The 26,780-nt window shown below is 43.4% G+C and overlaps 4 protein-coding genes across 16 annotated transcripts; all 4 read right to left on the bottom strand.

The window, feature by feature from the left end:
• Window positions 1–2,432: 2,432 nt before the first annotated feature.
• On the bottom strand, window positions 2,433–4,172 carry LOC123077455 (uncharacterized). The gene has a single exon (XM_044499733.1). It carries the CDS (start codon window positions 3,765–3,767, stop codon window positions 2,433–2,435), a length of 1,335 nt encoding a protein of 444 aa, XP_044355668.1. The 5' UTR covers window positions 3,768–4,172.
• A 1,153-nt stretch (window positions 4,173–5,325) lies between these two features.
• On the bottom strand, window positions 5,326–12,481 carry LOC123110356 (glutathione S-transferase T3). Its single transcript, XM_044530852.1, has 7 exons — window positions 11,678–12,481; window positions 11,386–11,495; window positions 10,477–11,266; window positions 9,953–10,396; window positions 7,141–7,421; window positions 6,209–6,976; window positions 5,326–5,581 (listed from the first exon to the last, which is right to left on the bottom strand). The coding sequence occupies exons 5-6, from the start codon at window positions 7,414–7,416 to the stop codon at window positions 6,212–6,214; spliced, it is 1,041 nt and encodes a 346-aa protein (XP_044386787.1). The 5' UTR covers window positions 7,417–7,421; window positions 9,953–10,396; window positions 10,477–11,266; window positions 11,386–11,495; window positions 11,678–12,481; the 3' UTR covers window positions 5,326–5,581; window positions 6,209–6,211.
• Window positions 7,624–9,934, bottom strand: LOC123110349 (uncharacterized). Its single transcript, XM_044530845.1, has one exon. It carries the CDS (start codon window positions 9,059–9,061, stop codon window positions 7,727–7,729), a length of 1,335 nt encoding a protein of 444 aa, XP_044386780.1. The 5' UTR covers window positions 9,062–9,934; the 3' UTR covers window positions 7,624–7,726.
• A 7,573-nt stretch (window positions 12,482–20,054) lies between the features above and the next one.
• LOC123110381 (uncharacterized) lies at window positions 20,055–26,227 on the bottom strand. 13 transcript variants are annotated; one of them, XR_006453367.1, is made up of 10 exons: window positions 25,914–26,210; window positions 25,488–25,829; window positions 25,333–25,401; window positions 23,934–24,039; window positions 23,145–23,266; window positions 22,176–22,218; window positions 22,030–22,087; window positions 21,458–21,622; window positions 20,791–20,949; window positions 20,055–20,383 (listed from the first exon to the last, which is right to left on the bottom strand). XR_006453367.1 is itself a non-coding variant. In XM_044530875.1 (4 exons), the coding sequence occupies exons 1-4, from the start codon at window positions 25,949–25,951 to the stop codon at window positions 23,243–23,245; spliced, it is 525 nt and encodes a 174-aa protein (XP_044386810.1). In that variant the 5' UTR covers window positions 25,952–26,227; the 3' UTR covers window positions 22,979–23,242. The 13 variants fall into 13 exon arrangements, 4 of the variants coding, with proteins under 4 accessions (XP_044386810.1, XP_044386816.1, XP_044386824.1 ...); XR_006453378.1 differs by having other exon boundaries at window positions 20,055–20,356; window positions 20,791–20,954; window positions 22,030–22,218; window positions 25,914–26,221; XR_006453374.1 differs by having other exon boundaries at window positions 22,030–22,218; window positions 25,333–25,418; window positions 25,914–26,220.
• Window positions 26,228–26,780: the final 553 nt, after the last annotated feature.

Genomic DNA, 26,780 nt, shown 5'->3' with positions numbered 1-26,780 from the left:
ACACTGAAAGTTATCAAACAACTTGATTTCCAAACAAAAATCAACAATCTTGATATGCAAACAGTGTCAGTATGTCTTGTCCATGACACTACAAAATCCCATAGTAACAGAATAATCTTAAGGTTTCAAATACCCATAAAGGAAAGATTTGTAAACACACAAATCAAATTTCAGACTGAATTTTTTGTTGTATCCTTTGATTCTTCTCATTCCAAAAAAAAATCTCACATCTTCTACGCTTCCTGGCACATGAAATCCGCTTTTTTGACATATATGTAGAACATCTACACGAGAAGCAAGCCACAAGTTAGAGTATAATAACAAGCATGTCGAAAACACAGATTTTTTCTAAGTTGGCCATTTGGTTTGGCTAGAGCATTCCCTGTTAAATTTGCATGGAGCAACTGACAATAGTACAAGTATCCTGCTGTAGTGCAACTACAGTTTTAAAAACTGAAGGTGAGTTTTATAGCACAACCATCATTCTAATTAAAAAATAGCATTTCAAAACAATAGTGCAGATTTTTGGGTACAGTACAGTGTAGATTTATGAGTACAATGCATATTTTAAAAACAATAGTGCAGATTTCTGGGTACAGTACAGTGTAGATTTCTGAGTACAATGCATATTTCAAAAACAATAGTGCAGACTTTTAGTGGAACATATATGTGGACTTCGTAACAAACACATGCAGATTCTAGCATTTGTTTCTAAAGTACATCAAGTGGTATGTGTTCTAAGTTATTAATCCTAACAAGAAGAGACAAGGGAAGGAGTAACCTCATACCTTACAGGGAGAACAAAATTAGATCAGGAATAGGAAAATGCAAGAATAGGATACACACAGGAATATGACAGGAATCAAGATGGAGAACAAAGGAATATGACACACACAAGAATATTACATACCTTCTATTCCTCCCTGAAAAGTTGATCCCCCAATCTTGTAACAGCCTTCATATGCATCTCCTTTGCCCATGGCTCCATTCTTGTTGTGTCAGCATTCAACATATCTGTGAACTTGTCAAACAACTTTGTTCTTTCCTCTGCTAACTTGGCCACTGTCCTCTCCTTTGCTGCCTCATATGCAAGTCGATTAGCTTCTACCTTCTGAGCAGACAATCGACTCTGCAATTCCATCATCTCAGCAGTTCGCTCCTTAGCATCAGCTTGTGCTTGTAGAAAGGCCTCAATCTGTTCTTTCATGTTATTCATCTCAGTAGGTGCTTCCTTATCTTTTCCTGTAGCTTTCTTCGCCCTCTTTGTTCCTGGGGGACGCTGAGCATTCTCAGTTGGTATTGGTGCTGACCTCTTTGTTCCATCTCCTTCTGTGTATACATGAATCTTCCACTTTTGACTGTCTTTCACAGCTTCCCACCAATGCACATACAGGAACTGGTGCCCATTGCGGCTTTGGTACAGGTCTAGCGCTTGCTGCATCAATTGTTTATCACACCGGCCACTCGCATAGGTATCTCTCATCTGGTTATAGCAGCCATTGAAAGAGGTTACCTTCTTTGTTGTTTTGTACCAATGGTTCTTGAGGTGCTTCACATCCCTTTGTCGGTCACTCTCTGTTGTGTTGTTGTATGTATCAACAACCTCCTTCCAGTAGTATTCCCCCTTCTTGGCATTCCCATCGATTGGATTCACAGATTTGCTTAACCAAGCACTCACCTGCACAAAGGAAGTAAGTATACGGTTAAATTTAATTAAACAAAAGACAAAATGCAAGTACAAAAGTATAAAACTAGGAGCCAGCCTAAATAAATTTTAGGTAGCAAGACATGAGATATCTTTGATGTCTACATGACAAGAATAAGAGGATTTGGGGGCCTTACCAATCTGAGGTCCTCATCTTTTGTATAGTACAACCTCTGTCTATCTTCATCATCTGCTTCCACATCGATTGTGACACGTTTTCGCTTGTTCGATGGAGTTGTGGTCCTGGGATTAGACGTTGATGGAAGAGGGTGGTGCTTGGCTGGTGGTGGCGGCGGCTGCGTGCAGAACATTGGATATTGGAAACCAAGCTGCTGAGGGGCTGGCAAAGTGAAGTTTGGATGACTTTGGCCTTGAAGGAAGCTCATGAAACCATTAGGAGGACGGTATTCCATTGCAGCTGAAAGAAGAAAAATGTTTGTTATTATGATAGTTAACATAGATAGTTAACATGCCGAGTTCACACTTAACTGAAGTACTAAGTGAAATTCAAGCAAGTACACAACACAAGTCAGTATGCATAATTTAGAGTAAATTCAAAGATAGTCTTAAAACACTTGACAACACATACAATTCAAACATAGTCTTAAAACTCACTGCTCTCTCTCTCTCTCTCTAACACAGAGACACACACACCCTCTCTCTCTCTCTCTCACACACACACACACACACAGAGATACACCAACGCATCAACAGTTGTAAACTACAACTAGTTGTTTGTAGCTTCACCGAATTTCTTCCAAATATGCTCAACCAAATCATGCTTGAGTCGATTGTGCATGGACCGGTCACGTATCTCAACATCTCTTCTAATCACGTCGGTGAACAAAGGTGTAGCCCCATTAATCGCTGTCGGCGGCAGAGCAGTGGATGTTCCTAAAGCTTCATTCAAATCGAAGGGTAACTCCACGCCCTTCTCATCTTCAAGTATCATGTTGTGCATGATCACACATGCTTCCATTATGTTGCAGATATCTATTTGATCCCAAAGCCGTGATGGTTCTGCGACAATTTTGAAGCGTTGTTGTAGAACTCCAAATGCACGTTCAACATCCTTTCTCGCACCTTCTTGTTTCTTCGCAAATAACTTGTCCTTTTCAGTTTGAGGCAGCCGAATGGTTTTCACAAAAACAGCCCACTCCGGATATATTCCATCTGCAAGATAATATCCCTTCTTGTATTGTTGCTCATTGACATAGTAGTCTACCCTAGGAGCATTCCCTTGCAATGTTTCAGTGAACAATGGCGACTGATTGAGCACATTGATGTCATTGTTGGATCCTGGGACACCAAAGAAGGCATGCCATATCCATAGATCATGGGATGCAACAGCCTCAAGGATGATGGTAGGGACACCATAGTCACCACGTGTAAACTGCCCCTTCCATCCAACAGGACAGTTTTTCCACTCCCAATGCATGCAGTCTATGCTTCCTAGCATACCAGGAAAACCACGTGCTTCGCCAATTTCTAGTAGACGTTGAATGTCTTCAACAGTTGGCCTTCGCAAATATTCCCCACCAAACTTGGCAATGACCCCCTTAGCAAATTTCTCAAGAGACTCGAGTGCCGTAGATGCACCAAGTCTTATATGGTCATCTGTTTTGTCAGCAGGAACACCATACGCCAACATATGCATGGCTGCTGTGCACTTCTGTAAAGGTGATAGACCTGGACGGCCTAGGGCATCTACCCTTTGAGTGAAGTAGGGAGACCACTCACCAAGAGCTTGAACAATGCGTAGAAAGAGGGGTTTTCCCATGCAGAACCTTCTACGGAAGTAGTAATCAGGATAGGTAGGATTATCACAGAAGTAATCTGCTATGAGAAGTTCATTGTAAAATTCTCTCTTCCTGTCAATATATGTCCTAGGGGCTGACTGACGCCTAGTACTTGGACCTTCTAGTGTATGATGAATGTTTGTGGCTATTTGTGTAGCAAAGTTGTTGAGAGTATTCTGTTGTGCCAAGTAATCTTCTAGAGAGAAAATTTCTGTTGGGTCAATGGTATCATCTTCGAACTCATCGGAACTCAATTGTGACATATTGCAAGTTGAGCTACAATTTAAAAATCAAGTAATAAGAATTATGCACACAACACACATGAAACTATAATTTGGATGGGAAGAATAATATTCATGTGCAAATAGCATACTCGGAACTACCAAAGAACAATAAAAAGATAGCAAAGTGTCCAAGTGTTCTAAGCTCTTAATCCTACCAGCTATTTCTCAAAAAAAGAAAAAAAATAACACGGATATGGCACCTTCAGCAGACTAGCACTACTCTTTCTTTATCAGTATATGCAGCTAGCACAAGGGACCAAATTGACCAACGTACATAGATGTTATAACAGTCAGAACTCTGTTCAAATTAACTCTATACCAAAACATCTTGATGGCAGTCACATTTCCTGAATAAGGCTAGTAAGTCTAGCAAAAGAATTCAACATCTGCACCTAGTACAACAACTAATAGTATGCTAGTCTAATAATATACCAACTACTAGTACATCTAGCAAAAGAATTCAGCATCTGCACCTAGCCATTAGCAAATAAAAACAAAGATGGGGATTTCAGGATTTGACATGTTTCTCTCAGGGCTAGCAAATCAGCATCTGCACCTAGCCATCTGCATCTGCACCTAGCTAATTAGCATAATTTTCTCTTCACAATTGCAAAGAGCAGAGTACCAAGGCTGATCTGACATGTTTCTCTCAGGGCTAAGAAGAAAAAAGATGGGGATTTCAGGATTTCCACAAGCATGGTTGCCTGACTCAAATAGATTGAACCAAAATCACACACAGGGGAATCAATCTTCTTGGAATGGATCTGTTCTTGGAACCCTAGCCTAGTTTACTGAGCAAAATAAATCTGGCCATGACCACAAGAAGAAGCAGGGGAAGAACTAGACTCGTACCTTGCAGCAAGAGCTGCAGTCGGATGTCGACGGCAGGTTGAGGACGAGGTGCGCCGCCTTCTCCGCTGGTTCGCGCGCCACGCCTCCGCTCCCTGGTTTGCGCGCCGCGCCTCCGCTCCCTGGTTCGCGCCCTTCTCTTCTCCCCTTCCCGCCCTTCCCTTCTCTCTTTCGCGCCCTTCCCCTCTCGCTCGCGGGATTTTGTTGGGCGAGTGTGGTCCCGAATCGAGCGGAGCGACGGACCTCCCACCGCGTCGCCCCAGCGGCCGCCTCGTTGGTTTCGTCAGCGAAGAAGCGAGTTCTTCTGCAGGAGCCCGTTTCGATCTGCAAGCCACAGGTTTGGTTGCTGTGGCACTCGGCAGGAGGAGGTGGCACATGGGGCGCCCGTCCAGCGTGGCCCATTGGCCATGCCCTTAGGGCATGTACAATGGAGGCAGCACCTTGGTGCTGCCCCAGCCATCCACATAGGTAAATTTGAATGAAGCTATTGTTGTATGCCACTATCACCCAATGGAAGCTACTCTATGTGATGTCATCATCTTATTTTTTCTCTCTCACCTCCTTTCCAACACATGAAACCTCCACTACATTTAAACAATACCAGCATCTATTTGAATTAACAATATCAGCAAGCATACACACTATATCAACAAGCATACACACTGAAAGTTATCAAACAACTTGATTTCCAAACAAAAATCAACAATCTTGATATGCAAACAGTGTCAGTATGTCTTGTCCATGACACTACAAAATCCCATAGTAACAGAATAATCTTAAGGTTTCAAATACCCATAAAGGAAAGATTTGTAAACACACAAATCAAATTTCAGACTGAATTTTTTGTTGTATCCTTTGATTCTTCTCATTCCAAAAAAAAATCTCACATCTTCTACGCTTCCTGGCACATGAAATCCGCTTTTTTTGACATATATGTAGAACATCTACACGAGAAGCAAGCCACAAGTTAGAGTATAATAACAAGCATGTCGAAAACACAGATTTTTTCTAAGTTGGCCATTTGGTTTGGCTAGAGCATTCCCTGTTAAATTTGCATGGAGCAACTGACAATAGTACAAGTATCCTGCTGTAGTGCAACTACAGTTTTAAAAACTGAAGGTGAGTTTTATAGCACAACCATCATTCTAATTAAAAAATAGCATTTCAAAAACAATAGTGCAGATTTTTGGGTACAGTACAGTGTAGATTTATGAGTACAATGCATATTTTAAAAACAATAGTGCAGATTTCTGGGTACAGTACAGTGTAGATTTCTGAGTACAATGCATATTTCAAAAACAATAGTGCAGACTTTTAGTGGAACATATATGTGGACTTCGTAACAAACACATGCAGATTCTAGCATTTGTTTCTAAAGTACATCAAGTGGTATGTGTTCTAAGTTATTAATCCTAACAAGAAGAGACAAGGGAAGGAGTAACCTCATACCTTACAGGGAGAACAAAATTAGATCAGGAATAGGAAAATGCAAGAATAGGATACACACAGGAATATGACAGGAATCAAGATGGAGAACAAAGGAATATGACACACACAGGAATATTACATACCTTCTATTCCTCCCTGAAAAGTTGATCCCCCAATCTTGTAACAGCCTTCATATGCATCTCCTTTGCCCATGGCTCCATTCTTGTTGTGTCAGCATTCAACATATCTGTGAACTTGTCAAACAACTTTGTTCTTTCCTCTGCTAACTTGGCCACTGTCCTCTCCTTTGCTGCCTCATATGCAAGTCGATTAGCTTCTACCTTCTGAGCAGACAATCGACTCTGCAATTCCATCATCTCAGCAGTTCGCTCCTTAGCATCAGCTTGTGCTTGTAGAAAGGCCTCAATCTGTTCTTTCATGTTATTCATCTCAGTAGGTGCTTCCTTATCTTTTCCTGTAGCTTTCTTCGCCCTCTTTGTTCCTGGGGGACGCTGAGCATTCTCAGTTGGTATTGGTGCTGACCTCTTTGTTCCATCTCCTTCTGTGTATACATGAATCTTCCACTTTTGGCTGTCTTTCACAGCTTCCCACCAATGCACATACAGGAACTGGTGCCCATTGCGGCTTTGGTACAGGTCTAGCGCTTGCTGCATCAATTGTTTATCACACCGGCCACTCGCATAGGTATCTCTCATCTGGTTATAGCAGCCATTGAAAGAGGTTACCTTCTTTGTTGTTTTGTACCAATGGTTCTTGAGGTGCTTCACATCCCTTTGTCGGTCACTCTCTGTTGTGCTGTTGTATGTATCAACAACCTCCTTCCAGTAGTATTCCCCCTTCTTGGCATTCCCATCGATTGGATTCACAGATTTGCTTAACCAAGCACTCACCTGCACAAAGGAAGTAAGTATACGGTTAAATTTAATTAAACAAAAGACAAAATGCAAGTACAAAAGTATAAAACTAGGAGCCAGCCTAAATAAATTTTAGGTAGCAAGACATGAGATATCTTTGATGTCTACATGACAAGAATAAGAGGATTTGGGGGCCTTACCAATCTGAGGTCCTCATCTTTTGTATAGTACAACCTCTGTCTATCTTCATCATCTGCTTCCACATCGATTGTGACACGTTTTCGCTTGTTCGATGGAGTTGTGGTCCTGGGATTAGACGTTGATGGAAGAGGGTGGTGCTTGGCTGGTGGTGGCGGCGGCTGCGTGCAGAACATTGGATATTGGAAACCAAGCTGCTGAGGGGCTGGCAAAGTGAAGTTTGGATGACTTTGGCCTTGAAGGAAGCTCATGAAACCATTAGGAGGACGGTATTCCATTGCAGCTGAAAGAAGAAAAATGTTTGTTATTATGATAGTTAACATAGATAGTTAACATGCCGAGTTCACACTTAACTGAAGTACTAAGTGAAATTCAAGCAAGTACACAACACAAGTCAGTATGCATAATTTAGAGTAAATTCAAAGATAGTCTTAAAACACTTGACAACACATACAATTCAAACATAGTCTTAAAACTCACTGCTCTCTCTCTCTCTAACACAGAGACACACACACACCCTCTCTCTCTCTCTCTCTCACACACACACACACAGAGATACACCAACGCATCAACAGTTGTAAACTACAACTAGTTGTTTGTAGCTTCACCGAATTTCTTCCAAATATGCTCAACCAAATCATGCTTGAGTCGATTGTGCATGGACCGGTCACGTATCTCAACATCTCTTCTAATCACGTCGGTGAACAAAGGTGTAGCCCCACTAATCGCTGTCGGCGGCAGAGCAGTGGATGTTCCTAAAGCTTCATTCAAATCGAAGGGTAACTCCACGCCCTTCTCATCTTCAAGTATCATGTTGTGCATGATCACACATGCTTCCATTATGTTGCAGATATCTATTTGATCCCAAAGCCGTGATGGTTCTGCGACAATTTTGAAGCGTTGTTGTAGAACTCCAAATGCACGTTCAACATCCTTTCTCGCACCTTCTTGTTTCTTCGCAAATAACTTGTCCTTTTCAGTTTGAGGCAGCCGAATGGTTTTCACAAAAACAGCCCACTCCGGATATATTCCATCTGCAAGATAATATCCCTTCTTGTATTGTTGCTCATTGACATAGTAGTCTACCCTAGGAGCATTCCCTTGCAATGTTTCAGTGAACAATGGCGACTGATTGAGCACATTGATGTCATTGTTGGATCCTGGGACACCAAAGAAGGCATGCCATATCCATAGATCATGGGATGCAACAGCCTCAAGGATGATGGTAGGGACACCATAGTCACCACGTGTAAACTGCCCCTTCCATCCAACAGGACAGTTTTTCCACTCCCAATGCATGCAGTCTATGCTTCCTAGCATACCAGGAAAACCACGTGCTTCGCCAATTTCTAGTAGACGTTGAATGTCTTCAACAGTTGGCCTTCGCAAATATTCCCCACCAAACTTGGCAATGACCCCCTTAGCAAATTTCTCAAGAGACTCGAGTGCCGTAGATGCACCAAGTCTTATATGGTCATCTGTTTTGTCAGCAGGAACACCATACGCCAACATATGCATGGCTGCTGTGCACTTCTGTAAAGGTGATAGACCTGGACGGCCTAGGGCATCTACCCTTTGAGTGAAGTAGGGAGACCACTCACCAAGAGCTTGAACAATGCGTAGAAAGAGGGGTTTTCCCATGCGGAACCTTCTACGGAAGTAGTAATCAGGATAGGTAGGATTATCACAGAAGTAATCTGCTATGAGAAGTTCATTGTAAAATTCTCTCTTCCTGTCAATATATGTCCTAGGGGCTGACTGACGCCTAGTACTTGGACCTTCTAGTGTATGATGAATGTTTGTGGCTATTTGTGTAGCAAAGTTGTTGAGAGTATTCTGTTGTGCCAAGTAATCTTCTAGAGAGAAAATTTCTGTTGGGTCAATGGTATCATCTTCGAACTCATCGGAACTCAATTGTGACATATTGCAAGTTGAGCTACAATTTAAAAATCAAGTAATAAGAATTATGCACACAACACACATGAAACTATAATTTGGATGGGAAGAATAATATTCATGTGCAAATAGCATACTCGGAACTACCAAAGAACAATAAAAAGATAGCAAAGTGTCCAAGTGTTCTAAGCTCTTAATCCTACCAGCTATTTCTCAAAAAAAGAAAAAAAATAACACGGATATGGCACCTTCAGCAGACTAGCACTACTCTTTCTTTATCAGTATATGCAGCTAGCACAAGGGACCAAATTGACCAACGTACATAGATGTTATAACAGTCAGAACTCTGTTCAAATTAACTCTATACCAAAACATCTTGATGGCAGTCACATTTCCTGAATAAGGCTAGTAAGTCTAGCAAAAGAATTCAACATCTGCACCTAGTACAACAACTAATAGTACCAGCATCCCTGTGATTATGCTAGTCTAATAATATACCAACTACTAGTACATCTAGCAAAAGAATTCAGCATCTGCACCTAGCCATTAGCAAATAAAAACAAAGATGGGGATTTCAGGATTTGACATGTTTCTCTCAGGGCTAGCAAATCAGCATCTGCACCTAGCCATCTGCATCTGCACCTAGCTAATTAGCATAATTTTCTTTTCACAATTGCAAAGAGCAGAGTACCAAGGCTGATCTGACATGTTTCTCTCAGGGCTAAGAAGAAAAAAGATGGGGATTTCAGGATTTCCACAAGCATGGTTGCCTGACTCAAATAGATTGAACCAAAATCACACACAGGGGAATCAATCTTCTTGGAACGGATCTGTTCTTGGAACCCTAGCCTAGTTTACTGAGCAAAATAAATCTGGCCATGACCACAAGAAGAAGCAGGGGAAGAACTAGACTCGTACCTTGCAGCAAGAGCTGCAGTCGGATGTCGACGGCAGGTTGAGGACGAGGTGCGCCGCCTTCTCCGCTGGTTCACGCGCCGCGCCTCCGCTTCCTGGTTTGCGCGCCGCGCCTCCACCGGTAGTTTTTTGGAACCCTAGCCTGTAAAGTAGTAATTTTATGCTATTTACGCGACATATAAGTGAGCTCCATAAGGCAGCGCTTGTGGGCCTGCAATAGTAACACGATGGAAAGCCGGTCATCTGGGCTGAGTTTGTCGATCACGATCATCATGGCCTGCTTCAGGCTCTCCAGCATCTCCGCCTGCATGTTTCTGCTGATGTCGAGCAAGACGACCACATCCAAGCCATGTCGTGGTATCTCACTGGCATGACGCCATGGTGCAGCGGTAACCCGCACCAGGACAGGGAACTCGTCGACAGTGAATTCCTTGCTTTTTGTGAATCCTTGTGGGAAATATCAACAAATTATTTAAAAAGTAATAATTGTATAGGTAGAGCAGATGATCTCAAATAATTGTGCGTACCAGTTCATCATGTTTCTCTAGGATTTGTGGGAAAGCGTCGGACTGCCACTGGTGGCGATTTATCCATGACAGTTCCATTTCATCCCCATATAGGCTTCTCATCTCAGCGACTTCCCTCTCAAGGTTGGACAAGGTTTCTTCCTCTTGGGCTTTGCGAGGCTTTTCAGAGTCCTTCTTCTTCTTCTTCTTTTGATTTTTTTTTGAGAATGGAGTCCGTCATCTCGGCCGACATCAATGTCATTTTGTAGTCGTGCCTATCCAAGCTGGCCTTCATCAATCGGATCCGTAACAACTCTGCTGCCACCTTAGGGTGGATGATCATCTCTTCAGACAGGCATTTTCGGTGTGGTCGTGGCACGATCACGCCCATGCCAACAAGCTCCTTGCTCGTTGTCAGGCTCCGGTACGTGCCGCCAACGGTGGCAAGCTTCTCATTGCCCCGTGGGACTGTCAAGTAGACAATAAAGTTCTTCTGCTCTCCGGTGCAGATGTTGTAGAGGTCTACTATGCCTGACCGTTTGTCTGAGCTTACAAGGTTGTTGTAGTGACCTGACACGATGGGAGATATGGTGACGCCCTCGTCGGCCTCGATTGTGTCGAAGGTGCCGAAGGTCACGTCAGCTAGGTGCTTCATTTCATATGGTTTGTGTCGGCCCAAAGCAATGGTGTGGACCGGGAATTCCTTGCTGATATCTTGTTTGTCGATCTCATGGTACACCCAATCTTCCAACATGTGCATGATGCAGCCCGTACGGGTACTGCTCTCCTCCACTCCACGCTGCCGCAGAACCTAAGCATGAACAGATTAAAAAGACTCACGTTTTCTTAACCATTTTTGCTACTAGTCAGAATATAAAAACGGAGAAGTGAATTCAGTAGTAATATAAGGACTGGCGTGACTGCGCGCACATCGGTTATTTTGCTCCCGGTGGCGTGATGCCAAGCTGCTAATTAATGTCCCAACGAGACGCGAGGTCGACCGGTTTTAGGGCGTGTTTGGTTGCCTGGGTAGCTCCGCCCTGCATCGCATGGAGGATCCTGGCTGAGTCTAGCCTGGCTGAGCTGATGCAAAATTGAAATGAGATGTATGTTTGGTGGACTGTAGGATATACTTGCATGAAAGATGCTGTACACAAAAGATGTTGTTTGGTAGACTGCATTAGAAATTATGAAATAAAAATCAATTAACATTTTTATTTACCAGAGAATCCTTAAACAAGTAAAAGAACTCTGAACCAAAAATCAAGTTGAATTAGAGCTTAATTCCATGTATTAGACCTGCTGTTCCGGTCTCAAACTGCAAAGTAGACACAAGACATGCGTTTAATTGAACATTTTTGTCAGTCAGCATTCAGAGCAAAAACAAGATGAAGATTGGGAGGTTAGGAATGCCAAATACAAGATCTGGAACAAGTATGTAAAGCACATGCGCCGTCCATGAGCAAATCACAAGACCCCGCAAGAAAATTTTGCACAAACTTGGAAGACATTGGGCGGCTCCTGCTGCCGTGTGGATGCGACAATGCACAGACGACCTGGCAGCTCTCGGGCCTCCGGCTACCATCCATCCCGCTCCGATGGATGTTGGTGTCGATCTGGAAGAGCAAGGGGCGTCTGGAAGGCGTCGTTGGCGGCGGGCCTCTGCTGCACCCATCCCGCTGCCGTGGATGGGGTGTGGATCTGGCAGAGCAACGACCATTGGGAAGGCAGCGTTGGTGACGGAGTTTGACGGCAGACGGTGGAGCGATGGTCAGCGAGGATATCGACGGGGATTCGACCATCACCGTCGCGGATTTGAGGACGGCGACGAACGGTGAGGTGAGAGCTCGTGCGGGGAACGAGAAGCAAATGAGGGGACGCGCTGACCCCCATGAATGCGAGAGAATCGCTCTCACGCCTGCATTGCGGGTGCAGGCGATTTGCATCAGTTGGGCCTGCACGAGGGAAATGCCCGATTCTTGCGTTCCCGTGAGCCTGGCTGAGAGGCCTCTTTTGCATCGGTTGGGCCAGGCTGACGACACCACGTAGGGAACCAAACAGGGTGGGTTTTGCATGCCAGGTGCGAGCCCGGTGCAAGCCAACCAACCAAACACACCCTTAGCCTCTGTATTGGAGGCTTCCAGTGGCGCACTCAGGTGATTGGATATCCGCCTATTCGGTGCTAAGGTTTGGAGTGCTTGACATGGCCCAAGACACGTCTGTGACAACAGATCAGACAGACTCAACTTATGCTTGATGCATGGGTTTGGCCTTGTCCAGAGTGCCCTATGTGACTGACCTAAAGTGACTATGTGGGTGGTCTAAACACTTGACAACATGAGATCGATTGAGATGGCGAGCAACCCTATGCGCCGCTCGGTAACATGTGGTACGCAGATATAGTTTTTTTTAAAGCAGGGCCTTGAGATCCAGGCATGAAAAAAACCACTTCTGTGTTTACCTGAAAGTGTGTTTTCAAGATTTTTATCTACTCTTTTCGTTCTAAAATAGATGACCCAACTTTATACTAACTTTGAAACGGAGGAAGTAGTTATCAAACGTGTATAAGGCTTTTGGATGTTAAATTCATTAATTCTCCCTTTTTTCACGGTCCTACGGCATCTTTAATTAGTGGCGTACTCTAAACTGTACACTAAACGTCTGTGGATGCGCCACGTCCGCAAACACGGATACAGAAGTGGCCATCTAACCCCATGCAACAAACGTTCTTCACTTTTCAAATGCAAATTAAACAAAACAGATAAAATTTAAGAAAGTTTGAATTACACGTGAACTTCACGAGGACAAATTCAGACTACATTTATTTAAAGAAAACTAAACTATACTACACGTACGCAAGACCTCCCTGGCTCGCTGCGGTTGAAAAGGAGCACGATAGCCTCCTGCCGCTCGCGCGCAGCTGATCGTTTCTTTCGTCGCCTGGCGCAAGGCAGCATTGGCCACGGACGTCGTCCCGGTAACCACCTCGCCTGGTGCTGCTATATGTCACGTTCAGAATTGTCACGTATATTATAGTACTTGTCACTACGTGTTGTGTCGGCTTGTTTTCAAAGTTATTTTTTATTTGCTGTGTGCAGCTTTTTTAGGGGTATTTATTCTGTGTAGCTGTGTGAGGGCATGCGTGTTATATTTTTGCCGTCTGGTTGTCCAATTGTTTTCCCAAAAATTCAAAAAATGTTATCCAATTTGAATTTTTTTTGTGAATTTTAAAAATTATTTCCAATAATATAAGTGAAATTCAAAACCAGGAAGACATGCACACGAATTGCACAAAATATTTGCCAATTTAAATATTCCCAAATTTCAAACCAGGAAGATATGTACAGCCATTGCACACAAATTCAAAAAAATAATACTGAAATTCAAACATTATTCCTAAAAACATATTCAGGAATTTAAAAAATGATTGTGAACCTAAAGAAAGTTGCCGAATTTAAAAAGATATTTAGAATTTTAAAATAGGAAAAATAATAAGAAAAACAAGAAAGTAAAAAAACGAAATACAAAATACGTAAAAAAAGAAAAAAACGGTAGAAGAATAGCACGACCTGAAATGGTTTGTATCTGTGCGAGCTGGCATGCAAGGAATAGGAAATGTATACTGTCCATTATATGATAAAATAATGGGTCTCAAAATGTTTCGTAGTTGGCGTTGGCTGTGGTGGTGTCGCCCGAGAGTCGCCACCGAGAGATCTTTGGTTCGATCATCCATCTGCCCTTGTTTTATTAGAATTTACTAGCACAAATGCCCGTGCGTTACAACGGGAGAGAAAATTAATGAATCACTATGGAAAAAAGGCTAGTTGCCCTGTTCACCAAAACACCCACCAATGCGGCACAGGCTCCATACTCATCGCACTATTTTCATTGATGGATTTAGTTAGGGAACGTTCAATAAAATTATATTATAATATTATATGTATCATACTCCATTCGTCCGAAAATACTTGTGGAGAAATGGAAAAATATAGTTTTTTAGAATTAAAATAGGCCAAGATATATTCATTTCTCCGACAAATATTTCCGGATGGAGGGAGTATGTGTTAAGCCTAAATCTGGGGTGCAAATATTGAGTCCGTGAACTACGGTGTTACCCTATTTCACACTGTATGAAATTATGTTCAATCTCGCGTCCAACGTTAGCGAGCGACAATGACGGTACATTCAAAAATAATTATGTAGTAGCTCTTGTCGATGATGTTGTATATTTATCTTTTACATTTTGGATAGTGTCTTTTCCTTGAAGTTTCTTTGTTGTTTTCGCGTGTACTCTACGTAGTAGCTCTCGTCAATCCAATGAGCTCGTCCAAGCCTCTTGATTCATTGCGTTAGAGACGGGTTTTTTTACCACGCGACGAGCGTGGTAAAAGCAATCTCAAATTGACAAAAAAAAAAGGGTTTCTTTCGTTACAGCTAACCCATGCAACATGCACATGCACATGCACGTATAGTAGTATGCGACCGGGTCTGTCTATTCCATTTGCTCAAACAGTCATCGATGTTTATCGTCGTAGCAATCATTACAGCTAATCAGTTGGCTTAAACCAGGATTAGCACGTTCCACAAAAGCGCCAATGAGTGCAACATCAGTCACGTATTTTTTTTCCGTAAAAATGTCATCCGGCGCCAGGGAGACACATGCCAAAGTCTAGGAAAAATACATATCAGTCACGTATTTTTCTCATAAAAAGATAATAAATTATTTATTATAGTCCCGTAGCACTAAATAGAAAAGTTAAATAAAATAAAATTATCTATCTTTGTATCCCCATTGAGGTGTGGAAAGGTCTCGGGGACATAGCGATAGTATGTCTAACCAAGCTTTTCAACCTTATTTTTCGGGCAAACAAGATGCCAGAAGAATGGAGACGGAGTATATTAGTACCAATCTTTAAGAACAAGGTGGAGTTCAGAGTTGTACTAATTACCGTGGAATTAAGCTGATGAGCCATACAATGAAACTATGGGAGAGAGTCATTGAACACCGCTTAAGAAGAATGACAAGCGTGACCAAAAATCAGTTTGGTTTCATGCCTGGGAGGTCGACCATGGAAGCCATTTTCTTGATACGACAACTTATGGAGAGATATAGGGAGCAAAAGAAGGACTTGCATATGGTGTTCATTGACTTGGAGAAGGCCTATGATAAGATACCGCGGAATGTCATGTGGTGGGCCTTGGAGAAACACAAAGTCCCAGCAAAGTACATTACCCTCATCAAGGACATGTACAATAATGTTGTGACAAGTGTTCGAACAAGTGATGTCGACACCGATGACTTCCCGATTAAGATAGGACTGCATCAGGGGTCAGCTTTGAGCCCTTATCTTTTTGCATTGATGATGGATGGGGTCACAAGGGGTATACAAGGAGATATCCCGTGGTGTATGCTTTTTGCGGATGATGTTGTGCTAGTTGACGATAGTCGGACGGGGGTAAATATGAAGTTAGAGTTATGGAGACAAACCTTGGAATCGAAAGGGTTTAGGCTTAGTAGAACTAAAACCGAGTACATGATGTGCGGTTTCAGTACTACTAGGTGTCAGGAGGAGGAGGTTAGCCTTGATGGCTAGGTGGTACCTCGGAAGGACACCTTTCGGTATTTGGGGTCAATGTTGCAGGAGGATGGGGGTATTGATGAAGATGTGAACCATCGAATCAAAGCCGGATGGATGAAGTGGCGCCAAGCTTCTGGCATTCTCTATGACAAGAGAGTGCCACAAAAGCTAAAAGGCAAGTTCTACAGGATGGCGGTTCGACCCGCAATGTTGTATGGCGCGGAGTGTTGGCCGACTAAAAGGTGACATGTTCAACAGTTAGGTGTAGCGGAGATGCATATGTTGAGATGGATATGTGGCCACACGAGGAAGGATCGAGTCCGGAATGGTGATATACGAGATAGAGTTGGGGTAGCACCAATTGAGGAGAAGCTTGTTCAACATCGTTTGAGATGGTTTGGGCATATTCAGCGCAGGCCTCCAGAAGCTCTAGTGCATAGCGGACGGCTAAAGTATGCGGAAAATGTCAAGAGAGGGCGGGGTCGACCGAATTTGACATGGGAGGAGTCCGTTAAGAGAGACCTGAAGAATTGGAGTATCGACAAAGAGCTAGCTATGGACAGGGGTGCGTGAAAGCTTGCTATCCATGTGCCAGAGCCATGAGTTGGTTGCGAGATCTTATGAATTTCACCTCTAGCCTATCCTAACTTGTTTGGGACTAAAGGCTTTGTTGTTGTTGTATCTTTGTGTGGCTGTCCAGATTGACCGGTGTTGTTTTCTATGTGTCATTGTGACGGTTGTAATACATTTTTTGGTATCTTAACCGGACAACTCTCTTTTTATTTTCTTTAATGAATCGAGATCATTCCAGCCGACCGGAAAGACATATTTATGTTGTTAGCTTTGTAAAATTCGAGGAGCCTGAGATTTAGAAAAATCGTAATAAAATTCAGTCGAGCAAACATTTGGATGTTTCTGCAGATGGTTGATTCCATCACGGGAGCCGGGTCAAATTAGTTAACACTTTTTTTTAATGAACCGAGATCCTTCAAGCAGACCGAAGAAACATATGTATAGTGCTAGCTTGAAAATTCGAGGCACCTGAAATTTAGCATAACCGTAATAAAATCAATCGAGCAAACATCTGGATCTTTTTTGTAGATGATTGATTCCTCTACGGGCCTCAGATCAAATTCATTAATCAGTTGGCAGTTGCATCATACGCCAATGAGAAGCGGTGCATATGCCCGTGCGTTGCAACTGGAGAGAAAACTGATGTGTATTTAAATTTAGTAAGATATAAGAATCGAAAATGCTAAAGTACGTAAAGGCCTACGTAAGGTTACGCGACTTTCCATCCCTAACCAATAAAGCTTAGTGCTCGACTGTACAGCCTCATGTACTACAAAATCAACAAAGGTATAAGTACCTAGGATGGTCGAAAGAAACACAATCTTTCATGCGCCTGGTATTGCTTATCAGAGAGACGGAGGCCTTAGCAGTCTGTGTTAGTACAATCAGAGCATCAAGTTGTCGATGGCAAAGAGTATGCAGGCAGGCAGTGGAATGCCGCTTGTAGAGATGGGGCCGGATGCAGAGTGCCGAGCTAATTGTGCAGGGTGGACTTGGCGAGAACGACGTCGAATAGGCAACCTGCACCAGCTCGACCACGACCGCTCACGCCTCCTATTTCGTATGTATCCGGCCTATCTATGTCTTATTCCTTCTCTTTGCTCCATGCAATGCACACACGTGAACTCGTACATTTTCCATACCATTCCATTCGCAGGCAGCGCCACACCTTCTTAAGTCTCGTTGTATATCCAGCTCACAATCCAAAACCGTTGTGCAAAGCATCTCCCATCTTACATGTCATTAGCTCACAGCAGACAATGGTGTTGAACGTATATAAATTGGTGAGAATCAGTCTAAGGGAGCCATATGGGACTATTCAACATGAAATATTCACAAATGTTAATATTATGAATTTTATTTTTTTTATACATTAATGATGCGCGTGCGCTAGTGGAGTTGGCCCAGCAGCTGGAGCACAGCCAAGGCCCAATCCCGTTTTACTACCCATTTAAGATCATAGAAATAGAGTACAACCTGATTTTAGTCACAGCAATTAGTCGTCTTAGTTGGTTGTTGCATTGAATCCACTAATAAGTGGAAGGTCTTGGGTTCGAGTCCCTCTTCTCGCTTCTAATTTTTGACACGTCCGTGTGCGTCAATTAGAGACCCGGACGGGCTGAGCAGGCTGAGGCCCAACCAGTTGCGCAGCGCAGAGCAGGCTTAAGTGTGCGCTGCAAATCTGGCCCAAACGGTTTTTCCAAAAGTTTTTGGTATAAATTTTCAGGATGGATCAGAAAAATAGTACCATCTCGGATAGAAAAAAAAATTTAAAAATATAATATGAGGTGAACGGATGAAAAATTAGGAGAAACGCACCTTGCTTTATTAGTAGGTATAGATATTTTCTTTCTTCCATCACTGAGATGCGGGACCCCCAAGTCAGAGGCTGTGGTAGGTGCTACTAGACTGGTCAACATGTCATCCATCACTGAGATGCGGGACCCTCAAGTCAGAGGCTGTGGTAGGTGCTACTAGACCGGTCAACATGTCAAAATACGAAGTTCTACACTGAGCCAGTGACCGTATAATCATCGCAAAACGTATATAATGACGACCGTAAGTATTTTTAAGTTCCGTGACCGTAGTGTGTGCTTCGGACTCAACTTTTCAATTGCCAGTGTCCGCAAAACGTATATAGTGATGATCTCTTTGACGAATTGGTCGCTCAGTCAGTACCAACGTTGGTCGGACGTTTCCGCTATCGTCTTGGACTGATGGTCGGCCTAGGGCAATGCGAGCCCTGGGTCCCATCCCGGCACGATGTCGGCGAACGTCGCTCGGGGCGCCGCGTTCTGCCGATCTCGACATGCCTTGTCGGCTGCCGACGTGTACGTGCACGAGGATGAGGAGCCGACGCCACGTCCAGCGTAGTGGAGGATGTGGGGGATCCTCATCCTTCACCGGGCGTCGCCGGGGCTGCATTAGCGGCACAACCACCTTGGCGCGTTGGAAACAGAGTCGCGGGGACCTCGGCTCGAAGCGGCCAAACATGCTGCGGACCTTGGCTCGAAGCGGCCAAACATGCTGCGCGACAATTAACAACGTCTCCTCCTTCACCTCCTCCCCGGCGCTATTTCTGATTTTTGAAACCATGATTGGGCGGGAGGAGATGAGAGTCGACGGTATACGGAGACGAGAGGAGATGAGTTTGGATGGTGTTGTCTATCCGCTTAAATAGTCTGGGAAGGCAGGCCGATGTGGAGCCGACGCCGCGTCCAGGGTAGTGGAGGATGTGGGGGATCCTCCTCCTTCACCGGGCACCACCGAGGCTGCATTAGCGGCGCAACCACCTTGGCGCATTGGAAACAGAGTCGCGGGGACCTCGGCTGGAAGCGGCCAAACATGTCACGCGACAATTAACGACGTCTCCTCCTTCACCTCCTCCTCGACGCTATTTCTGATTTTTGAAGCCATGATTGGGCGGGAGGAGATGAGAGTGGGCGGTGTAAGGAGACGAGAAGAGATGAGTTTGGATGGTGATGTCTGTCCGCTTAAATAGCCGGGGAAGGCAGGCCGATGCCTCTTCAATGCAGAGCAATAGCCGGAAATAGGCTTCTTGATCGTTGGGCATCCGCGTTGAAGTGGCGCTGCCCTCCCATCCGGTCATGTTGGTCTACCGCGAACATCCAGTCACGTTCGCTCTAAAGCACAGAGCGACATGAATGCACAGAGATCATTCGCAAGCGGGCCGCATGGTAATGACCTTGGGTGGAACCGCACAGTCTGTTGTATATACTAGATGACCAGTTGCGCCAAATGGCGCAAAGACCCATTTAAAACCATGTTCGTGTTGAAAATATTTTCCATTTTTTCAATAATCGTATATTTGAATACATTTGGTAAGAACTTGTACTCCTATATAAAGGAAACTAAATGCAAATATTTTCTTAAGGTAATAATGCCACAAATTAGATCATCGATAGGTCAAGATAATTGAGTCTGCAATTAGGAACTCCGAGTAGCTGTAAACTTGCATTAAAAAAAGAGTAAACACAAGTGACACAATAAAATACATGAACTCATGAACATTGTGTACAGAAGAAGTTAATATAAATAGTGGTTAACTATATCATATAATTTGGTTTCATACTCTTTTGTGTATATATCCTGAATGCTATCCCTTTGTGGTCAAATCTTTGTCCTTCGAATCGAATGGCACAGCTACTGTCCCTTGTGGAAAAGGAAAGGTCCTGAATGCTACCCCTTTGTGATCAACTCTTTGTCTTTCGAATCGAATGGCACAGCTACTGCCCCTTATAGAAAAGGAAAGGACTCTGTAATATCCATAAATGTAAAAGAAAAACATCATGTGATGCATCTCAATCTGCACAAAACAATGTGAAAACCATACATGCTATCTACATACCCTCATTGTCTAGCAAAGCATAAGTAGCTGAGGGACCCTATACAAAAGAATTGGCAATTAGCAAGAAAGAAGCATGCCATCAGCTGTCTAGACAACCACAAAACAATAAGTGGCAAAAACCCCATCAGAATTAGCATTTGCCATCTAGTTTATGAGCTAAAGTTGTGCATTCACCAATCGCTAAAACATATTAAGATGCAGTAATGAAAATAAAATTGTATCGCTTCACATACAGTAAGTGAAAAAGAAACGAGTAAGGGGACCAAATTTAGTTGCCTAATCAGATGTAGCAGAGATAGAACCTAGTTTTTTTACCTTGCCTACTTCTGGCCAATACCCTCACAGATGCCCCTCTTCCCATGAAGGAAATGCCCCTGACCCTCCTCCGAGCATTAAGGCCCAGAATGACAACAACATCCCACAAAAGGACCCGCAAAAGGCAACGAAAGTGAGCCAAGTAGCTTGGCCAGTTACCTGCACTAACCCAACCAAATAAGCGTAGGGAATGGATCAAGGCAGAACGCATGACAGTGAGTATATTTTATTGATAAGCCAGATTGAACACAGTTGAGAAACAATGTTAAAAGATCATATCGAGACAATAAACGGAAGCAGTTTAGTATTGCCTTCTATCCAAACTCTCTAAACAGAGGAACACCCTAGCTTTATGTGAAAACTTAAAAGAAGGCACATAATGTAAGGTTTTGACACTACATAAACTATAGTAATGATCTGCTGCTTAGGACACGCATCAATATATGATACATATCTATTTCACGAAAGCCTAAAGGTACATCCACAATTAAGAATATCTGAAAATTTGATGTGCATACCAAGAATAAACAATGGCCAATACTCCTATAATTAAAAATATTGTACAAATAATTAAAAGATTCAGACTTGCGGGTAATATTAAGAAACAACATATCCTAGCCAAGGTGTGCAGGCAATAAACAGGTGAATCCAAGGAGTAGGAACTCACCGATTATAAACCAACAGCAAACAATGTTGTTATTGCCTTCACTCTATATTACTGGGAGTGGCATACAGGTTCAGTCCCTACAGATGTTACTTCCAACAGATGGCTTCGGTTCCGATTCAAAACCATTTTACATGGCGCTTGCATGGCTTCTACTACAGGGATGATCTGAACAAAGAAGTGAAACTCATCTTAGACAACCATCAAGACAAAAATTGGGTAGCTGAAACAAAAATCATTAAAATAAAAAAAACAGCGATCCAATGTCTTTCGATGATGTACCACTTGCACAGAGTGCCAAAAACAACTGACTATTGTAGGAAGATAAAAGGCAAAGCAAATACAAATATAAAATAATCTAATTAGTATGTTACTTCTTTTTTACCACTTAACATACATCCTTTACTGTCATACAAACTAAATATAATCAACATCTTCTTAACTATTGATTTACAAAAAAAATCAGCTAGACAGTAAGCATCACAGAACTTTCAATAGCATAGCGAAATACAAAATGAGTGGACTCATTCAAGAAACAAACATTTAAGAAGTCACAAAAAGTGAAATTCTGTTACCTGCTATTTTTCTTGGTACTCCAGAGGAAAAAGCCATCAATAGCGCGTTCAGACCAGCCTACCACATAGATAGTAAGAGCAGCAGCACACATGAACTTGTTAATCCTGAGGATGTAATCCATTGGCATATTTGCACATGTAGTTACCTGAAGCTCACGATGGCAAAATGGACAACAAATGCAGCAGTGTCTATAACAAGTAAACAACACATTAGATTAGTAATGAGCAGAAATCACTGGATTAGTAATATATGGTTCATTATGTACACAGTTCCTTCAATACAAAAAAAAATCCCATATAGCATCAGCATTAGCTAACTAAAATTAGACGCATCATCTCTGTTGCAAGCAGTTTTTATTTTGCGAAAAGATCAAGTGTAGTATCATGTTCCTACCTGTACAAAGAAGCAAAAGGATTAGGCGGAGAACAAGGGCTGGGAGGTCACCAGTGGGCGGTGAGGGCGAGGCGAGGCCCTGGCGCGGCGGCGGCAGCAGGAGAGGAGGCGGAGATGAGAGAAGGCGCACGAGGAACTGCAGGGCAAGGCGAGGCCCTGGCGCAGCGGCGACAGCTGGAGAGGAGGTGGAGATGAGAGAAGGCGCGAGAGGAGGAGAGGAGGAGGCAAATCGGGAGGAGAGGAGGCGGCGCAGAGGGAGGAAGTGGATGGTGCGGGAGGGGAGAGATGGAGGAAGCATGCGGTGGCTGCAGGGATCTATCTCTCGCTTGTTTTTTTTCGCTCGCTCGCCAGCTGCTTTGCACTATTCATAGCGAGGAATAGCGAGGACGTGGATGCAACGAGCCTGCCTGGCACCCCCTTCATCATTTATATGTTCAATCTGACGCCAAAGAGACTGATTTTCGTTTTGACTGGACTGAATTTCTTTCTTAGCAGACTGTTCTTCGCATAGTTGTAATCCCATGGGATCCTATTGCAAGTTAGTTCCATATATTGCATAGCTTCATTTGGCAGAAATTCTACATTTGTTTTTAACCCTTCTATTTGCAATATACTTATCTGATGACAGATATATATATGAAATAATATGAGATAAAATTGAAATACTACTCAGGTTCGGTATTGTTCTCTTTTGTTTTTTATTGGGTTTAGGATGGCTTACATATTTAGCGCAAAAACTTCTGTCAGTGGGTATTCTCCATTTATTTATTACAACCAATTGTCATAGCCTGCTATAGTTGCTTCATGATGCCTTGTCTCCTATTTTGCTTGTGATGGATTAATCTGTCAGAAAACCAATGTAATATCATGTAACAAAACTATATGAAAATCATGCCCTATTTTATCAAACTACCAAGACACAACAAAAAATAAGTAGAAATCACTGGAGCACCATTGGTGGATCAAAATTTTAAATGGTGAAGCTCTATTTGCTGGTTTAGCATAACCTAATTGTAAACAATAACAACCTAAAAGGCTATAGCATGCCGGACGGACCATGCCTGCTGCCAAATCCTAGTTCTTAATTTAGCATCGGTTAGTCCTAGAAGCTGTTTCCAAGTAAGAAGGGTACATTAGTTCTTAATTTGGTACGTTTTATGTACAGAAATAACATTAAAAGCAGAACATGTTTGTCAATGTATTCAAAGAACGATCCTCCTGGAACATAGTAAGCATACAACATACTAATCAAATCCAACACAAATTTGGGCACTCTCAGGCGCCAACATTCATAAAAATTTAGCCAAATCTGACCATAAGGATTATTCTATATTACAAACCAGCAATATTAATACTTTGCTCTCGCCTATAACAACTACCTGAAAAGCGGAAAATAAGAACACACTTGGTAATATACACATAGTCTAATATTTTTTTCAAAGATAATTCAGTTAGCTCAGTTTAATTTCATACAGTATAGTACATGAGTAAATACCACGATGATGCATACATTCTGATAATGACTTCCATCAAGAAGTAGAAGGTGATCTGGAATAATTATCTCTAGTGGCACTACCCTTTCTGGTACATCAGTCCAATGATGCGCCTTGCAATACCTGCAAGGTATAATGCATAAGTTTCAATATGCAGTACTTTTTACGAAGAGTGCCCGAATAGAAAATAAGCTATTTTTAAAAAATCTATGCATGAAACTCAAGTTTTTACGTGCAATGTGCATATATGGACCATATCATATATAGGAAGTGTAAGACGTGTGCTAACCAACCTTGATATTGCTTGCTTGGGATGCTGGTTGACAGGAAAATTAATTATAGACTAAAAATTGTGCAGAATCATAAATAGATTGAGAAATTTCAAGAGGTGTAAAAACAAGGCTTATGGCATTCTCAGACAGGTGTACAAAGTAGAAGTATATATTATTGCAAGTTTTAATTCTTCAGGTATGTACGCCGTTATTCTTATTCAGAAAAGCCAATGCTTAAGTACTAATTTGTATACCGAGGATCCACCTGTGTGAGGGTGATACAGGGCAATTTACAAGTCCAGGTTCAGCAAAGCGTCAGTATCAGCGAGGCAATATCTGTACCATATGATCTGGATACAATCTTAACTAAAATTTGTGTAGACTATACATTTTTTGCTCTGGTTCTCAGGAGGGTAGGCAGTGATTGAGCACAAGATTTAGTTGCTACTCTTTAGAGTTCACATGCTATAAACTTGATATCTAGTCGTAACAGAATCAAAGTGAGACCAAATTATAGCCTTTTCTGCTCCAGTGTCTGAACAATTAACCATAGACCTTTTGATACCATTTTCCGGTGATGGATAAAACTCAAACACAGTATCTAGCAATAGAATTAAAATTATCCCTCATAACCATGGCGTAGATGTGATAAGAAAGCAAAGAATAGTCACAAACGAGCATTATGCACATGCTGACATGCATCAGGTTGAAAGGAAGGAAGACAAACATGAAAAATTCACAATGCTAGTATTAGCCACGAACTCATCTGCAAACTGATATAACATCTAAATTGTAGAAAAGTATATCCTGGTTCAGATCGCAAGCAGCAGGGTCTAAAGAGGTACTAATACACAGTATTTTTTAAAGGACAGTATGTATTTTCATGGTGTAATCTGCTAATTCAAGCTAGACAAGTTTTGTGGTTCAGAAAACCAAATCCATTGTTCCGAATTTGCATCGTATACAGAACATACCCATGCACGGACAATCAACTGAACCGAGCCAACAGGTGAAACAAAGACTTGCAAAGCAGGCAAGAAGCAGGACGCGAAGGAACACCAAGGGGAAAAAACGGAATCCATCAGGGCACAAGCATTTCACCGAACAGTAGAGCAGCAAGAAAAGGTGGGGCTAATTTTCTCACCTCAATGCCGAAGGCAAGATTGACGCAGGGACCTACTCGAGAGCGAGAAACAGGCAAACATCACAAAACCTACGGAGGACAGAAATCTACTATAAGGAGTAAGACCAAAGAAGAATTTGAGGAGGCAAAGGAAGGAAGAGGATGGAAGAACAAACCTCAACGACATGAACGGAGCAGATGAAGCAACCCCATCGCCATACACAGAATAAAAGCACCGGCGACTGAGAGGGGCGAAGAAGTGGCGTGCCTGCCGGAGTTGCAGCTCTGGATGCAGAGCCGAAGCTCGTTGCCGTCCGGACGGCCACCCTCGAGGCTGGTCCAAAACGCTCACTCCACGAGCGGGAGGAACACTGCGTACACACGACGTGTCGTCCTCCTCGCCGCTGAGGACCCCAACACCGGCCTTTAACTCCACGAGCAGGAGCTGAATCTTGTGCGAGCCGTGGCCGCCCTTGCCCCAGCGCCATCCATCGCACCATAAAACGCACCGCACACCCCTGCCAGCACGAATCAAAATCAAATCAGATCAATGTCGATTGAGATGAACCAAACAATCGCACCAGGTAGGCGAGCGGACGGACCTCATAGCGCCGAGGGGGCCGACATCGACGGGGCCCATCGCCGACGAGGACGATGCCGGCCGTGTCCGGCAGGCCGGACAGCACCGCGCGACCGCGGGCCGACTGCTCCCCTGCAGCGAGGCTGACGGACGACCCGGTCGTCATCTCGTCCTCGCCCTCCTTTCTCGCGCTCCACCGTGGGGATGGGAAGGCGGAGTCAGGCCAAGAGATGATCCAAGTGAGCAACGAGAAAGGGGGAGAGGCAAGCCGAACTCTGAAGGTGGGGTTGAGCACCCGCCCACCACGACGGTTCAGCGAACGTGATCACAGTGCATCCCTGACAAACCCAGGCACCGAGGCGCTGTAAATTTCAAATGAACCGACCCGCTTCTACCGGTTGAACTTACAAGCGGGACCAGAACACACAGCCCAGTCGCAGCGACAGAACAAATAAGGCCGAGTAGAAAGTATTTGTGCACCTTTCACCTGCCATGTGCCCATGTTACTCTCTTTTACCCAACGGGCACAGGCCTGCGTCACTTTACCCAACGAGCAGAGATGGGGAACCCAACCGCTCACGCACACAAGACGCTGCAAGGCGGGCCTAAATGCAAGCCGGGACCACCATCAAAGACAGGGCATGGCACGGACGAGTAAAGCAGCGGGATTTCAGCCCTCAGCCAATCGACGCGCATTCTACGGGCAACGCGAGAGCCAATCGACGCGCATGCAGCAGGCAACGCTGGCGAGCGCAATCCTTTCACCCGCAAGACACTGTAACACGGGACCAAACGTAAATCGGGACCACCATCAAAGAAAGGGTAACAAGCAGACAAGTAAATCAATGGTATTCCACCACATCCCGCAAAACGAGCCAATACAATTACT

This window comes from Triticum aestivum, chromosome 1B (assembly GCF_018294505.1).
Source record: "Triticum aestivum cultivar Chinese Spring chromosome 1B, IWGSC CS RefSeq v2.1, whole genome shotgun sequence".
Classification (NCBI taxonomy): Eukaryota; Viridiplantae; Streptophyta; class Magnoliopsida; order Poales; family Poaceae; genus Triticum; species Triticum aestivum.
The sequence above is the reverse complement of the archived record's forward strand: the minus strand, read 5'-3'. Positions and strand labels throughout refer to the sequence as shown.